General features: G+C 43.8%; 1 protein-coding gene across 1 annotated transcript; it reads left to right on the forward strand.

Moving 5' to 3' along the window:
• The first annotated feature begins 3,803 nt into the window (after positions 1–3,803).
• HUS1 (HUS1 checkpoint clamp component) lies at positions 3,804–16,355 on the forward strand. The gene is made up of 8 exons (XM_065939867.1): positions 3,804–4,021; positions 4,599–4,726; positions 4,833–5,009; positions 6,687–6,794; positions 7,754–7,828; positions 12,148–12,247; positions 13,978–14,097; positions 16,113–16,355. Exons 1-8 carry the CDS (start codon positions 3,970–3,972, stop codon positions 16,193–16,195), a joined length of 843 nt encoding a protein of 280 aa, XP_065795939.1. The 5' UTR covers positions 3,804–3,969; the 3' UTR covers positions 16,196–16,355.
• The last annotated feature ends 1,019 nt before the right edge of the window (positions 16,356–17,374 follow it).

Consider the following 17,374-nt stretch of genomic DNA (forward strand, 5'->3'; position numbering starts at 1 on the left):
TACAAATATAACTCTTTAATATTTTGAATGAGAAAATAAAGAATCACTTTTCAAAAGCGACTTTATCCTTAAGATAGAGATGTTTGCCTAACTGGTAAATGACACGTTACTTAGGTATATATATTATTGTAACTAGGTGGAACTTCCATTTTTAAGCTGAGTATATGATAAGTTTTTGTTAAAATCTGCCTTAACTGCCTAATTCTTCAAAAGAAAATGATTCTTTGGGGGAAAGGCAAAGTTAATGCTTGTGGTATCTGATCCAAGTTCGTGGTAGGGACTGCACTCTTTGATTAATAACACACTGATATATAGACTACTGCTTGACAGCCATAAAGCCATGGTGATAACCTCTTAGTTAAAGAAAAATGTTGGAGTTATGTCTAAGCATTCAGTTTCTGAAGTCTGTGCTATTTGAATCACAAAATCTCTTCAATTCCTTTTTCATTTTATTTTTGATATGGGACTTACTGACTAATGTGTGGCCACCTTTAGGTCTCAAATCTAATGCTATAAATATGTATAAATATACAAAACAATGTGTAAATACAAAGCCCAAGTACATTGCTACAGTGACTGCTCTGAAACATTTTTGCTCATTTTCAAAGGCTGAGAACTTAACCTACAGGTTTTCAGGGCAATTAGAATTTCTATATGGGGGTGAGACTCTGCTTGTGAATTGTCATCTTTGGTTATTTTCAGAATACATTTAGCATGTATGACCAGAGTGGCATGTTTCTGATAGAATATAAATAAAAAACTGGTTGACGTTCACAAACAGTAATATTTTGTGAGTATATTTTGGACCCTTAAATATAAAATAACTGAAAATACAGCAGTATTGTTGCATGTGGTTATATGCTAACTATTTGAAACAGATAAGTATGGTATACATTAAAAAAAAAAAAGAATACTCAGTTGAACACATGCTTCTAGAGAGCTCTAATGACCTCATTCCTGCCTTCAAATTGTTTGGAAGCAATGTAGGGATGTAGTGTCTATATTTAATTATCAATATCAAAATTATTGATTATTAATTTCTTAAACCTACTTAAGGAAACTGCAAGAAAACACAATTCCTATCATCTTTCAGGAAAAGATCATTGCAGCTTAATTTTATATTTGTTGGGTCAGAATTCCCTTTATTATTTGGGCCCTTACCTATTTAGAATGTATAATCATGTATCTTAGGAAGTTTAAAATAAAAATCTTTGTTTTGGGGGGTTAATATTGCCAAAGAGCTTTAATTTTTTTCCTCTTGAACAAAAACTCATACATCCATGCTTAGACAGTTTTCCCTGCAACATCCAACACCATTGATGCTATTACGCCTAAAAAACCTTTCTAATGGCAAAAAATTAAGCATGTTGAAGTATCAGTATATTATAAAATATTGTTTACAGAGTTTGTGGTTCTGCGTGCTAAGTTGCTTCAGTCGTGTCCCATTCTTTGCAACCCTATATGGACTCTAGCCCACCAGTCTCCTCTCTGTATGTGATTCTCCAGGCAAGAACACTGGAGTGGGTTGCCATTTCCTCCTCCAGGAGATCTTCCCCACCCAGATATCCAACCCGTACCTCTCACACCTCCTGCATTGGCTGGCGGATTCTTTACTACTAGCACCACCTGCGAAACGTATTACAAAGTTTACTTAGTATTTAATCATAATTCATGACTTCCATGGGCTTCCCTGGTGGCTCAGTAGGTAGAGAATCCACCTGCAATGCAGGCAGACCTGGGTTCGATACCTGGATTGGGAAGATCCCTTGGAGAAGGGCATGGCAACCCACTCCAGTATTCTTGTCTGGCAGGTCCATGGCATCACAGAGGTGGACACTACTGAGCTACTAAGCACATGGCACATCCATAGCAACAATCTCATTTAATGATTTATCTGTTTTAAAATTAACCTATGAAGTAAAGAAAGCATGTTTATTTAGTAAAAAATTTAAATATGACATTAATCACATTTGGTTTGGGAAATACTTGTAACAATGTAGATTGGAGCCTACTTTTATGTTATAGTCTTAAAATAGGCAGAACTGCTTGTGGTTTTTATATTTTGTGCTTTTTAAAATAATGTTATTATTTTTCATCTCTTGATTCTACATGTCAAGGTAAAAACAAGGTTGTAGGTTTCTATTTGCAAAGCTCATAAAAAATAAAACATTCTTAACATGGATTATCTTGTCTCTGAAAAATCAGTTTGGAGACAATTATTTTGTTTCTCATTTTGTTTTTCAGAATTCTGCTACACCATTTGTATCAGTTATGCTAGGAGACCTTAACAGACTCTGGTGAAGTTCGTTTTGAATAAAAACTACAGAATTACTATCAATGTTGTCAGCTACAAATTGGCACTTACTAAGAGCATTGAACAACAAAGGCTTTTGCCATCTGCCTCTGGAAATTGAACCCCATGCTGCTATAGCTGTTGACCTTCAAGAACCCCTGAGGGAGTTCAGGGTGGAGGGAGGCACACTGTGCTCCAGGGAAACTGATGGGACAGGTCTTTAGATAGTTGGATGTTTTTAGGAACAGATTTTATGATCTCAATCCTTGTAGCTCCTCATATCGAGAGAAGCACTAAATCCCTTCATGGTGATAGCAGATCCTCATGACTAACAAGAAACCTTTTGTAAGATGAGTGCTTCATGGTATTGAACTCCCTCTTCACCAAAACCTTAATATCCCCCACTGCTGCGTTGGAGTAGTCTCTCAGAGGTATCTGAGATGCTGCCTCCTGGGCTGCAGTCCTCATTTTGCCCCAAATAAAACTTAACTCACAACTCTCAAGTTGTACATCTTTTTTTAGTTGACAGTGTTCTTTAAACATCCTGTGTTTAACACAGTTTGTTAAAACAATTTTCAAAGCATAATCCAACATGGTGCTACAGTGCTGAGGTACCAGTGTGAACATCTGAGCCATGGGCAGTTCTAAAGCTCCCCTACCACAGAGCAGTGTGTATTTAAGTGATAACTTAACACTTTATAAATAGGAGACTTGTCAGGGGAGTGTAATCTCCTCGGTTCTGTCTCGTCAGAACAAAAATTTGCAGCGACAGACGTTAAAGTGTGCCACAGCTCTCAGACTATGTTATAGCTCTCAGCTCTCAGATATAGACCATGTTATAGCTCTCAGACAGGTCAGTGTTACAGATCAATTTTATTTAGAAAATAAAAGGAAAATACATCCTCCAGGCGTGAGGGTATGCCAACCCAAAAGGCGAAGAGAGAGAGCAAGCAAGCACGTGTGCGTGGGAGAGACCCCAGGCCCTTTGGCTCCTCTTTTTATATGTTTTTTCGTTCCCCTGGGAAGTTCCCGATGTAAATTGGGCTAGCCAGGAGTGCTGTTTGTTCTACCCGAAGTCCTCAGACCTTCCTTGGTTCTATTTTCCCAGGCTTTTCCCTTCCTTGTCTTGTGAAAGTGAAGTCGCTCAGTCGTGTCCGACTCTTTGTGACCCCGTGGACTGTAGCCTACCAGGTTCCTCTGTCCATGGGATTCTCCAGGCAAGAACACTGGGGCGGGTTGCCCTTTCCTTTTCCAGGGGATCTTCCCGACCCAGGGATCGAACCCAAGTCTCCCACATTGCAGGCAGACGCTTTAACCTCTAAGCCACCATTGTCTTTTAGCCACCGCCATTCTGGACTCCTTTTTCCTATTCTAACTACCTAACAAGACTGATTTTATTTCCTATGTTCTAAAACAGAATTGGAAATTCCTTAACACAAAGCTCGACCTGTGAAAACTCAGAGGCACTTCCGGTACCTGCGGCTTAGAATCGCGTCACTTCCAGCAGAGTGCGTCATCTCGAGTGCGCCCGAAAAGCCCGCCTACTCTATGCGGGCGCCGTCTCAGGCCCAAGGGGGCTGAACCCAGTACCGCGGTGGAGTTTCCCCCGGGCTGATTAAGGCGGGACTCTCCCGAGTCCGCTGCGGGCGGGCTCCCCGCGCGTGTCACGTCCAGCCATGAAGTTTCGGGCCAAGATCGTGGATACCGCCTGTCTAAACCACTTCACGCGTGAGTAGGGACCGCGTCACCCCTGGCGGCTGGGAGGATGGTAGAAAGCAGGGCGGGAGGCCTGCACGGAGCGGTGCGCGCGGCCGGGCCCCGCGAAGAGGCTGGCGCGCTGCACAGACTGGCGAGCAGAAGGTTGAGGCGGGCGCAGGTGCCAGGGTTGTTTCTGAACTTTGATTACTTTCGCGTGACTTTTCTTAACCCGCCCAGTGGCTTCACGGACAACTTTACCTGGCGCAGACCGCCCTTTACAGCCAGGCTCCCTCGTCCCCCCGCCCCAGCCGTGTCTTTCCTTGCCTCGACCCCTGCAGCACTCGGCGTCCCCGAGTGGACATGGGAGGGAAGAAAGCGGCCAGTAGGCGCCACTTAACCTCCGAGTCTCGGTTTCCTTATTCCAGGTTGTTGGGAGGCCGGCTTGACGCCAGCGGCATTAAAAGTTTCCCGATAGGTAGGAGTAGAAACGTTGATTTTCCCACTGGGAAGCTCACTGTGCGCAGCTGGTAATTCTGCGCGCTAAATTGGTGTTTTGGATACTTAACGTACTTCTTAGTTAATTCTTTACTGGAACCTTTCGCTATAGGAGTTAGTAACATGATAGCCAAGCTTGCCAAAACCTGCACTCTGCGCATCAGCCCGGATAAGTTGAACTTCGTCCTCTCTGACAAAGTTGCCAATGGAGGGGTGAGCATGTGGTGTGAGCTGGAACAGGTGAGTGGAGGCTCCTGAGAGGCCTGCAGCCCGCCCCCTCTGCCCCCACCCCCGCTGAATTCCACTGGAAGGGGCACAGATGTCATCCCCCTTTTCCTTCCCTTAGGAGAACTTCTTCAGCGAATTTCAAATGGAAGGTGTCTCCGCCGAAAACAATGAGATTTACTTAGAGCTCACATCGGAAAATTTATCTCGAGCCTTGAAAACTGCCCAGAATGCCAGAACTTTGAAAATTAAGTTGACTAATAAACACTTTCCGTGCCTTACAATTTCTATAGAGCTGGTGAGTAGGAAGCTACCATTTCTGAAACTTCCCGGAAGGAATTAGAAGTATTTATATAAGCCTTGGCTTTCTACAGGAGAAGCTAATTGGTTTTATTAAAATGAGAGATCGGTACATCACTATTTTTTCACTGGAGTTGGGTGCTCCTCATGTTTAAATAGCATTGTGATCTCATAATATTCAGCGAGGATGCTGCTCTTCCTATGAAATAACACTTCTGCATCTTTTTTCTCAGATCTGCATATCCCAGCATGTCCATTTCTTTTAGTGGTATTGTCATCTAGTCTAAAAACCATCTTTGCCTTCGAAGTTTGTGTGTCCCTCCCTTATCCCCTCAGTTCTACTGCTAACACCTTTAAATGACCTTTGGTTTTCAAGGAATACATTTATCTTCCATCCTACTACCAACTGAATTTAATGCTCGCGTCTCTTCAGAACACATGTACCCCACAGGGTCTCACTGCTTACAGAATGAGGTTGACATTTTTCATCTGCTGTCCAAAACCCTTCAAGTGTGGCTCAACCCACTGTAGAGCCACTTATCTGCCCTGAGTGGTTCTCCATGTGTGTCCCATTCTTACCAACTCCTAGGCTTTGGTGAGGCTGGGTCTTCTACTTGGAGTCTGTGTTCTTTTCCCTTGTTGAAGCCTTTTCTTCCTCTAGTGCCCAGCACTAATGCTGCCTCCTTCCCAGCCTTCCCTTATCCTGGCAACCTCTCCTTTATCCGTTCTGTGTACTTGATTTTTTCTGAGAGTATTATATTCAGTTTTATGCTTTTTATGGAGGAGGCATTCTCAACTGTACTTTTATTGTTGTTTTACAGTGTTGCATTGTTAATTTATGCCGTACAGCAAAGTGATTGAGTTATACATATATAAGCATTCTTATTTTAATATTCTTTTCCATTCTGGTTTGTCTCAGGATATTGAATATAGTTCCCTGTGCTATGCAGTAGGACCTTGTTGTTTATCCATTCTACATGTAATGGTTTCCATCTGCTGATCTCAAACTCCTAGCTCTGAAGGCGGTTTCTGGCAGCCTCCTCCAGTTCTCTCTTTAGGTCTGATCTCCGAAACTTGAGCATCAGCACACAGTTTCTGCCCAGATGGTTGGACATGTACTTGAGGCTGGGAGTGTGGGGAAAGTGGCATCACCAGTCTGCAGGGCTCTCTTCATTCTGCCCTCTGTAAACTGCTTAACTGCACTCTCCTCCAAGGCTCCACAGCTCACCCTCTGTCCCTGCTGGTCTCCCTGCCTTCCTGTGAGGGGACATTCAGAGTGTGGGAGCCTTTCTTCCTTCATAGCTCTCTCTCCCTGGGGTGCAGGCCCCATCCTGATTCCTTTCTGGTTCTTTTTGTCTTTTTTTTGTTACATGAAGATGTTCTTGTCCTTTCTGAAGCCTGAGGTCTTCTGCCATGTTTCAGTAGATGTTTTGTGAGAATCATTCCATGTCTAGATATGTTTTTGATGTGTTTGTGGGAGGAGTGAGCTCCACGTCCTACTCCTCCACCATCCTAATCACTCGCTTCTTTAACTTCCTTTGTCTAAGCTCTGTTAATACTTATTGAATGGACGTTGGTGACTGAATTGAGAACACTTAGGTTTGGTTTCAACATTTTTTGTCTTTCAGTTCTTTATTTTTTAAGTATTGATGTGTTTTAATTCTTCTCTTGGCAGTTATCCATGTCAAACAGTAGTCGTGTTGTGACACATGACATCCCTGTGAAGGTTATTCCTAGAAAACTATGGAAGGACTTACAAGAGCCGACGGTCCCAGATGCTGACGTGAGTGATGCCCGGCGTCACCACGTCTTAAATGGTGTGATTTGGATTCTCTGACTTTAAAGTCTTGCTGTAGGTTTTATTTGAAAGTTGTATAGTACCTGAAAAGAGATAATCATATTTAAAAGATAGCCCAGGAACAAAAAAATTGGAATGTTTTCTTTTAGTTGTTTGCATCAATCATCTTAAAGTAGTGTTATATATAAGGCCACACTCTTTACAATTAAGAGAGAGAAAGTCTTGCCCTATAATGGCGCTTAAGTAAAACTGAAGTAGCATTTTGGATGGCCTTCACATCTGTCAGAACTAATGGCCCTGGCACCAATTTGGGTTTCACAGACGTGGTTTTTTTTCTTTGTCTTATTGGGAGTGATGTCCAAGGTGTGTGTAATAGCCAGAAGGAGAGGCTGCTTTAGTTCTCCTGACAGGAATCCCAGAGCCACTGGAAAGAAAGATGATGACAAAGGGTCCTTTGCCTCTTGTTCATATTTATTGAAGAAGAGACCATGAAATAGCATAAGGAATATTTACTTGGCTTTGAGTAGATGTCTCCGCTGGGAAAAAGCCAGCATTGTACCAGCACTGTTGTAACCCAGTCTGGGCATGGTTACAGAGACTGGCCCCAAATGTGGGTGTGAACCCCTTTGGAGGATGGCCTTCACTGGTGCTGTCTTACTCCCCTTGGGTGTGTGTGGGAGCGTCTCAGCAGCAGGGCTACAGACCTGGGATGAGAGAATGGCCACATGGACGCTGAGGTCACCGGAGGCAGGCGTGAGTTAGTGAAACTGTAGAATTATTTTTGTTTTTTATATTTTTAAGAAAGAACTTTATTCAGGCAATTTAAAAATAAGATTGCAAAGCTTTTAAGAGTACACACATTCCAAACATAGGTAATGAGCACTTGTCAGTACTTGACTATGTTAATATGTTAATACTACTGATCTTTCTCATTTGCTTTCTAGGTTAGTATTTATTTACCAGTCTTGAAGACCATGAAGAGCGTTGTGGAGAAGATGAAAAACATCAGCAATCACCTTGTAAGTTCTGACCTCTTTGAAAAGAGCTCCCAAGTGTGTAACTTTGGCTGCGTGTCCTCACTCTAGCCTTGTCTGGTGGGGGCTTGATGCCCTCCATTCATCATGTGGTATCTGCGTGGGGTGTCCTTCACCTCCCGGCTCTGGGGGCTTGGCCTGTTGTTGATAGCCTGTGGTTTTACAGGTGAAACCTGCTTTGGATCTTCTCAAATCTCCTCTCTGATATTTGGCTTAGTCTTTCATATTTATAGTATTTATAGTATATTAACAGTACGTTCAGTGGTTCTAACTTTCTTTGCATATGTTTTGGACAGCATATTATGTATTTTATCCGATAGTGTAGATATTTTCTTACGATCACTGATGCTGGCAGTGAGTGGAATGTCCTATCTACTTGCCAGATGTCTTTATGAGTCCAAGACAACGATCCCCCAGGACACATTCCTCTTCCTAGAAGCAGCTTTTAGGCCAGGTAGAGGGGCATGTTTACTTTTGTGACGTTTACACTCAGTGTCAGTGAAATGCTGAATGTGCCAGTGACAGTGGTGGGAAGCTTTGAAGAATTGTCCTTCACTCCTGGGGTTCTCCTGACTTCTTCAGTCACCCCCAAAGCTCATTTGATTATGTCCCTCAGTGTTTTAGACACGACTGTCCACCTGATGAAACTTTTGCTCTTTAGCGTCTGCAGACTGGTTACCTGCCACACGGCTGTCCCCTGCCTGCAGAACTGCTCTGGACCCTTGTCCGTCCCACAGCACTGGTGCTCTCCAAGCCTGTCTCTGCCATTTCACGCTTGGCTGTTTCTTTCCCATCGTCCCCTGGAAAGCACTTAGCCCTTCTCACTGTTCATGGAAATTCTAGACTCTCCCACTGCCGTGGATTGTAAGCCCCTCCTCTGCCAAGCTGTTCTGTTCACTGCTATGTGATAAGTCGCCTGCTAACATCTGGGAACCACTCCTGAACTGGCTGCTTCCTGAAAAGGGAAACTGTCTTAACCATCCCTGCATGACAGCCACTCACTGTGGGGTTGCCACTCAGCAGGCGGATAATAGGTATTAGTGCACAGACCTGGAATGAAATTAGCTTCAGGAGATCTTTGGCATTACCAAAGTTTTCTGAAGCCTAGAAAATGTTTATGGACTGTTTCATTTCTGAAGTTGTGCTCACTTGGGAGTAATTTCCTTTCATGACTTACTCTGTAGATTTCACTTTAATTTACAGTGACTTCCCATGAAGCAGTGTGTGCCTTGCAGACATGAGTGTTCTCCTGTGCCTGTCCTGATGTTGATCCAGTTGTCAGGCTGAGGCTTCTTTTGGGGATATCCTGGAGCCCTTGAGAGGCCCAGGAGAGAAAAGGCGGAACAGTTAATTCAAGGCCCCGGTTATTTGTTCTTTGTGTCCAGTAGAAATCAGTCGTCAAAGTAGCTTAGATTAAATCATCAGAAATTTTTAAAAAATTTATCAGAGGTGTGTTTTTCTCTTCCCTGGAGTGTTTAAAAACAAGGATTTTGTGGAGTGGCTACTGCACCATGAAATACTAAATGGAAAGTGATCAAGCGTGTGGAAAACTGGAGTAGCCAAGGGCATAACAATATTAACTTGAGTAACCAGAACTCTGTGTCTGAAGATGACAGGCGAGAGAATCAAGGAAAATGAGTACGACTCAACATATTGAAAGCATCTCCTCCAGTCAGAGGCCCAGCAGCGCTTGTTGAGGCACCTTCCTTACTTCCTTTAGTGAGAGACGTGGCCAGTGGGGGTGGGTCGTGCGTGTGACTCGGGTAGGAGCAGAAGCAGCAGGCATTGACTGCCAAGAGTCTCCATCAGGTTTTAAGCATTGGGATCTCCTTCAGACAGAATGCAAGTTCTGGTCCAGGAGATCTGCAGTGGGGTCTGGGACTGATTTCTGACGAGCGCACAGCGATGCTGTTCCTGTGGTGGTGCTCCGTGGTCAGAGCAGTGCTGTGTTGCCCCTTACATGTTGTCTCAGCTTCACAGGAGCAGACTTGGGGCAGGAGGTATCATGATCCGCTGGCAGAGCTGAGTGCTTGGAGCCACCCCCGACCCCCACTAAGTGGTGCACCCTGGTGAGAAGTGTTATCCAGCATAACAGTCACAGGGGCTCTGTTACTTTTTATCAGTGGAGATAATTTATGTTAGATTCCCAGTGTGTCTCATCACTATTCCATGAATGGTCAGTAGTTATCTTTAAGGAAATCTCTGGGAGAAGTCAGATCCCGTCCATATCCTTGACAGCAGAGTATGTTGATGTGGGTTATACTATAGATGACACTCACAAAATAAACATGGTGAGCCGTGTTTGGGGGGTCCTTGGTGAATTCCTTCAGTAAATTTTGTTTGAGTGCTGCCCTGCACCAGGCATTGTGCTTGGAGAGATGGATCTAGCATTTGATTACTCAGATTTTAGGAATTTGAAGAAAGCATAAAAAGGTGTTTAAGTCTGGAGTGAATCTAGGACATTGCAAGCTGCTTTCCTGAATAAACCTTTATAAACCTCCTTTTTTTTTTTTTTAATGTTCTAATTTTTTAATCTATGTTCTTTATTTTTTTTTTCATTTACAAGTTTATTTTTATTTTTATTTTTTTATTTTTTTTTATTTTTATTAGTTGGAGGCTAATTACTTCACATCATTGCAGTGGGTTTTGTCATACATTGACATGAATCAGCCATGGAGTTGCATGTATTCCCCATCCCGATCCCCCCTCCCACCTCCCTCTCCACCTGATTCCTCTGGGTCAGCCCAGTGCACCAGGCCCGAGCACTTGTCTCATGCATCCAACCTAGGCTGGTGATCTGTTTCACTATAGATAATATACATGCTGTTCTCTCGAAATAAAACTCGTTTTTCAAGAGCAGTGAACCTTTACAGGCAGATACTAAGTGTGTGCTTATTTGAAATAGATGGATCTGTGTTATGTGTTAACCTCACAGAGTCCCTGTGCACTGTATATTCACAAGTCCAGAATATGCACAAGGATTGTTTTACATATTTTTTTTTAGGCAGGTATTTTTTCCAGATAATAGAGTGGACTTAGAAATATCATGTACTTCTGGGAAGTGAAAGGATAAGGTTGGTGATGAATTCTTCCCATTCAGAGGTACGCATACTGGATGATGCAACAAGGATGTTTAGAGGCTGTTTCCTATGTAAAGTCAAAGCCTTAGTAAGTTGAAAACATCTTTTTTGTTTTGTTGCTCGAATGAGAAATAGAGTTCGCTAGTTTTAAGGAGCAAGAATGAAAAATACTAAGTGGTACTCCTAAGTAAATCTGAGGTTTAGTTGTGGCCAAGCCCTGTGGAACAGGGTGTCCTCCACTCATCCTGGGGCTTTTTCCCTTTTGCTGTACCTCTGCAGTGGCTCCCTAGTGAAGCGACCACCTTTGTCTGCAGTGGCTCGGTGGCAGTTTTGTGTTGTTGGTTGAACAAAATGTTGACTTGCACACTGCTGCCTGGGCTTTCCAAAGACCTGCCAGACTTTAGAGATGGCCAGATATTAATGTCAGAAGGCGAAATGTAGTGTGCCTGGGCAAATGGCCAAAATCTTAAGCCGTATCATGGTACCTGTTTCTTTCTCTGAACTTCATTTCTAGATTTTGTGTAGTTTAGAGACCCTGTTGGTTGGTGGAGGGCAGAGCGTAAAATGAAAGGTCCCCTCTGACCTGAGGGAAGTCATGGGCACTATTGGGGTGGGGAGGGCCACAGCGACCAGTCACCAAGCCCAGTTGTCCTCTGAATGCAGAAAACACGGCAGCCACAGGGCGCCACAGCCTGGTGGAGTCCAGAGCCCTGACGGCATCTCTGGGTCTTTCTGAATTTGGAAATCTCACTTCCCAATGTCTGGGATTATTCTTTATATAAATGGTTATATTCTCCTATATTCTGAGGCCTTTCTGGTTATGTTGAGTTGTAATAGATAGTTTGGTCCATTTGTCGAAATAAGGCAGGTAGCGAGCTTATCGCTTCACATTCTCTTCTGATTCTTGCTCTGTTTTACAGGAGTTGCACAATGTCTGCATTGTCAGGGCTGCTGCCAAGGCCCCCCAGCCTCCCCCGTTTGCAGAGCTTCCTGCTGCGCTCTGTGGAGATTTTAAGGCCTTAAAATCCTTAAAATCTCTGGAAATTTTAAGGCCCTGTGCTCAGCCTTGTCTTCTCTCTATTGCTGATGCCATGTGAGGTTTGGTGCTGTCTGAAATGTCCTGGGATTTGTGGGATCACTTTGTCACCTGGTTCTTTGGAAGCTGATGTCCACTTTTTTTTTCCCTTTTACTTTTCTTAAGACTGTAAAATACTCAATTTGCAGATTATTGAAGCAAACCTAAATGGAGAATTGAACTTGAAAATAGAAACTGAACTAGTGTGTGTTACAACTCACTTTAAAGATCTTGAAAATCCTCCATTAGGTAAGTTTCCTGGTGGGTTATATTTTGCCTGTGATAAATTGTTCAGATGACATATCATACTGAGGTCTCTAGTTGGAAAAGAATTGAACTTCGGCTGACTGTGTTTCAGGCTTAGGAAGGGAACACATAATGGGGTTGGGTAACTTGTTATTGCAGTGTGGTGGGAAGGTGAACCTCCTGGACTTGAGAAGCTGAAGTGTGGGCCTGAGGGCTTCCTTATTCCTCATCTGCAAAACCTAGGCTTAGGCTCAACAAGGTCCAAAAGCCTTTCTAGCTCTTCACTTGCTGTGCCTTTTACCAAAAAGTACAGTTTCTCACCTGGTTGGAGTCAGAAATATAGATGACACTTTTTATTTTCTCCTGTTTTTTTGTGTGTGTGTTAAAAAAGTAATTTTTTTTTTTTAAATTATTGGAGTATAGTTGATTTTACAATGTTGTGTTGGTTTCAGGTGTATGGCCCAGTGATTCAATTATACATATATATGTATCTATTCTTTTTCAAATTCTTTTCCATATCAGTTATTACAGACTCTTGAATATAGTTCCCTGTTTTGTATAATAGGTCCTCATTGTTTATTTTATATATAGTGATGTGTGTGTGTGTGTATATATCTCTGTACAATGATCCTAAACTTCTAATTTATCCTTCCCCCTCACCTGTCCTCTTCAATAACCATAAGTTTGTTTTCTAAATCTGTGAGTCTGTTTCTGTTTTGTAAATAAGCTCATTTGTATCAGTGTTTTAGACTCCACATACAAGGGTATTTGTCTTACTCTGACTTAGTTTGATGATCTCTAGGTCCATCCATGTTATTACAGATGACATTGTTTCATTCTTTTTTATGCTGAATAGCATACCACATCTTTATCCACTCCTCTGTTGTTAGACATTAGGTTGCTTCCATGTCTTGGCTGTCGTAAACAGTGCTGGAATGGACACTGGGTTGGTTGAGTAGCTTGGCTCAGGGATTAGAGTCATCTGCTGCAGAGCTCACAGTGGTGGGCAGGCTGTGGGAGGGAGGTCCAACAGGGAACGATGCAGAGGCCCTGGGAAGGTACTCACTCTGTGAAAACCATGTAGTCACCCATGTGTTCTGAAGTAGGTCTGATAAGACTCCTTCCACTTTTAGAGTTAAAATTACTTACTACCAGTTTGCTTATTAGAGACACTTTGTAACTTAGCATTGCTAGAGAATTTTACTTTGTAGTGAAGGGCATGCCTTGGAGCAAAGTGAAATCCATGTTAATAAAGGCTTTGACAGTAGTTATATGAAGTGACTTATTTTTGTGTTGCTCATTTTGTTTATTTTAGTAAATTACAAAGAAGGTCTTTGATACCTTCCCAGAGTTGAAAGGATGTTTTCTTCCCTTTCATTCCACTTTATAATGAGAGGGCTTGATTTAGCTGTATATGGTCTTGTTTTGGGGATGGTTTTTTGGCCCTACTGCAATCCATTTGGGATCTTAGTTCCCCGACTGTCAACAGTGAAAGCATTGAATCCTAACCACGGGACTGCCAGGGAATTCCCATAGCACAGTAATTTGAAGAGTCAATACTTAGTAAATGCTTGCTTGGTGAGCGATCACATTTATATTATGCAGTGTTTCTGTAGGTTCTCAAGTCAGTGGTCAAGTAAACCATTTATTTATGTAAACAGTCATCATGCAATCTCTCGCTTCCCTGTTTGACTGGAAGATAATTGTGTCTTAAAATGTTCCTGTCGTTTTAGCTTCTGAAAATGCTTCTCAGGATAGAAACTCAGAAGAAATGGCTGAAGTGCACATAGACATTAGGAAGCTCCTACAGTTCCTTGCTGGACAACAAGTAAATCCTACAAAGGCCACTTGCAGTAAGTTTGCATTTTGACTTGTTTTTCGTATTTCAAGCACTGTAATCAGCTGTAGTCTTATACATTGTGTACAGTCTCATAAATGCAGAGACAGCTAGGTCACTGGTGGACTCCAGTTTCCTGAGTAGTCCCTGGCAGATGGGTCTGGACTGCCTCACCTGGTGTTATAAATGAGTCTGCATCCACAGAGAAGCTGCGTATGGGCAGAGGCACCTGGCCCCATCTTGCTGTGTTAACCTTATGTGTACAGGGTCTCTGTCTCCTTTGGGCTTGGATTTAAGTTTCCATCTCAAAGCATTTCTTTTCTTTCCTGTGTCAGCCTGACCTGTTCCAGTTGTCTTGTCTAATCATCTGTGTTGCCTACTGACTTTTAATAGTGGCTTTTAATGGCGCTCTTGATTCTGGTTGGCCTTGTCTTTCTTGTTTTCACATGTTTTTTCACCCTTTAGTCCTTGATTACAGATGAGGAAAGACTCACTTGCTGAGAATTTTTCAAGGCTATGTCTGTTTCCTTGCTATTGAGATCACAGCAACTGAAAGAAAACTGTGGCCTTGCTTGGAGGTGACACCTCTTTATTTGTGAATTCCCAGTCTGAGCACTCCGCCATGAGTGAACAGATCTGAGAAGGGTGACCCAGGAATATAGGATACCTAATAATTGTCAGATAGTCAGCACTGTAGAGAACGAGTAGGAGGTTCCCGAAGGTTCTCCAGTGAAGGAGAATTGACCACTGGAAAGGAGTGGCGTTAGTCCACGAGGCCTGCACTGGTGGTGAGGGTACAGAAGCGGGGTGCAGAAAACCACGATAGGGAAGGAGCAGTGAGAGCTGCTGAGTCGTGGGGCAGGGGCCAGGGTCTGCCTGCACTGCATTTAAAGAAGTTATGGTGTGGACGCCCCTAAGGCTGCGAATGGGGATCCACTGCTTCAGCACGAGGTCCTCCCAGTTTAAGACAGTGCTTCTCAAACTGCCTGCATGCACAGGGCTCTTTGGGGACCTGGCCGAGTCCAGATGCCTCTTCAGAGCTCTGGCTTGGGCCATCGAGGCTGGGTGATGCCCCACTGTGGATCCTTGGAAGCCACTCCTCCTGTCTGCGTAGGGAAGTGTAGGGAGTCGGGGGTCATGGCCTTAGCTGCCATGCAGGGAGGGGGACCAGAAGGTTATGACAGCCAGATTCGGGTTTCTCACACTGTTTCTTTCTTACCCCAAACCTTTTCTGCCAGTGGTTCTGGCTTTGTGGCAGCATCCTCCAGGCGCTTGCTCAGTTCCCACCTCTGGGGAGGGTGGGGGCACTTTCCCCAGCATTCTCAGTCTCCGCTGCCACCTGTGTATCCAGCACCTCTCCTGGTGAGTGTCTTTCTGCTGGTCCCTTGTGTCCCTTCCCGACTTGCCATTCTCTCAGGATTGGTCTCAGCAGCCTGCCATGTGCTCTTTGTCTGCCTTTCTTCTGCCACCTGGGTTGATCTGGCTTCAGCTAGATTTCCTTGGGTGTGGCATGGCCCACTGCCCCTGTAACTTCTGCCCTCAGTGATACAGCCCTGGCAGCTGGGCAGCTTTCATGCTGTGGCAACACCTCTTCCTCTTGACTGGCTTCTGCTTTGGGTCTTAGACCCAGTGCCTCATTGCTCATCCTAGGCTGCATGATGGCTGCCCTTGCAAACTGCCTCCTGCTCTCTAGTAAGACCCTCTGTGCTTGCATCTTCTCAGCACATTCCAGGGACTCACTGGTGAGAAGCTGCTTTTTCCTGGAAGGACGTTGACTTGGGTACATGTGGTTTCTGGGAAGTTTGCCCTGTGACTTGTTGCCCCAGAGACCTCGGCCTCTTCCTTGGTGGAAAATGAGCTGGCCTGAGCCAGGCCCCTTGTTTGGCATCAGCTGAGATGGTGGAGACTGGTCACCTCTGGAGGGTCTGGGTGCTCCAGGAGAGGCTTGGGGGAGAAGCTGCTGCAGTGCTTAGGGGTGAGAGTGTGTGTGCAGAATGAATCTCTACAGTAAAGGATTTCCTCTCTCCTTAGATATTGTGAAGAACAAGATTGTTCACTTTGACCTGCTCCATGAAGATGTTTCCCTGCAGTATTTCATCCCAGCGTTGTCATAGCCCTGCCTTGTGGGCTCGGGAGCTCAGGGACCTTGGTTGGACCCACAGCAGTGAAATCCTTTTTTTTTTTTTTTACTTTTTTTTCCTTCTATAATATTTACAGTAGAAATTAAATTAATGAGTTAATGAAACACAGTTGGATAAACATTTCTTCATATTACTTCTTTGTTCTGTCTGCTTTGTTTCGCTTTGAAGATGTTGAAAGAAAAGTTAAAATTTATTTATTCAGACTTCAAACTTTTCTAATTGAAGTCGTGAAAATCCTCTTATAGTTTGAATTGGTGTAGTAATCAAAATTGGCAAAAAAAATAATGTTTGCCAAGCCTAGCACTTTTCCTCAAGGCATTGTTTCCAGCTCAGCATATTGTTGTGGGAAGAGACTTGAAGCAATTAGGTTTCTGTGTACTTGGAGCCCAAGAAGGCGAGGTTGGCCCTCTTGCCACCTCCATCCTGCAGAGGGTCCCGGGGGGTCTGGGTACTGCATGTATGGTCTCACCATGATGCCCACGAAGATTTTAGTCGGCTCTCCTGTTGCCATCAGGAGGATGTGTGGGCAGGGCCTGGCCAGGTCAGAGCAGCACAAACATTCTGAGGCTTCAGAGTGTGGCTTCTGTGTCTGGCAGAGTAGGTTCAGCAGTCGGCCTTGGGCCATACATCTAGTGGCAGGGATAGCATCTGAACACAGGAATTCTGGTTTCCCTTTTCCTCACTTCTGCTACAAGACAGGAATAAAGAATGGTACATTTAAAGTGAAGTCACCAACCATTTGAGGAATCTGAAAAGAACATCTTAGTTTTAAATCTGATGTGGTAAAGTAGGTTTACATGCAGTTTTTAAAATGTCACAAAGCCAGATATAATCTCCCTCAGCTTGTATAGTGTTTATTTAAGTAAGCTTGATTTGAATAGTGTTAAGGAGGTGTGGGTATGGCCAAAGGGGTCTTCCTTGGAGTTGAGAAACAGGGTCTCTTTCTGATTCTCAGACAGACGTGCTGCTTCATGTTTGCCTTGGCCTCTGCCTCCCACAGAGCTGTTGACTGAGGACAGTCCTTCCTACACTGCAGGAGCTAGTAGACGTGATTTAGGGAAACATGGTCCTGCTTTTCACCCAGGGCAGAATTTCACTCAGTCAGGAAATAGCGGCTTAGTCTGTTTAAAGGAAAGAGTATAGTTTGAGAAA

The sequence above is a fragment of the Muntiacus reevesi genome, chromosome 6 (genome assembly GCF_963930625.1).
Source record: "Muntiacus reevesi chromosome 6, mMunRee1.1, whole genome shotgun sequence".
NCBI classification, from domain to species: domain Eukaryota; kingdom Metazoa; phylum Chordata; class Mammalia; order Artiodactyla; family Cervidae; genus Muntiacus; species Muntiacus reevesi.

Bases quoted from the DNA above. Each gene is read 5' to 3' on its own strand.
- HUS1 (XM_065939867.1), top strand. From the start codon at position 3,970: ATGAAGTTTCGGGCCAAGATCGTGGATACCGCCTGTCTAAACCACTTC. The intron at 6,795-7,753 runs GTGAGTGATGCC...TTTGCTTTCTAG, and splicing joins CGACGGTCCCAGATGCTGAC to GTTAGTATTTATTTACCAGT. The intron at 7,829-12,147 runs GTAAGTTCTGAC...CTCAATTTGCAG, and splicing joins AAAACATCAGCAATCACCTT to ATTATTGAAGCAAACCTAAA.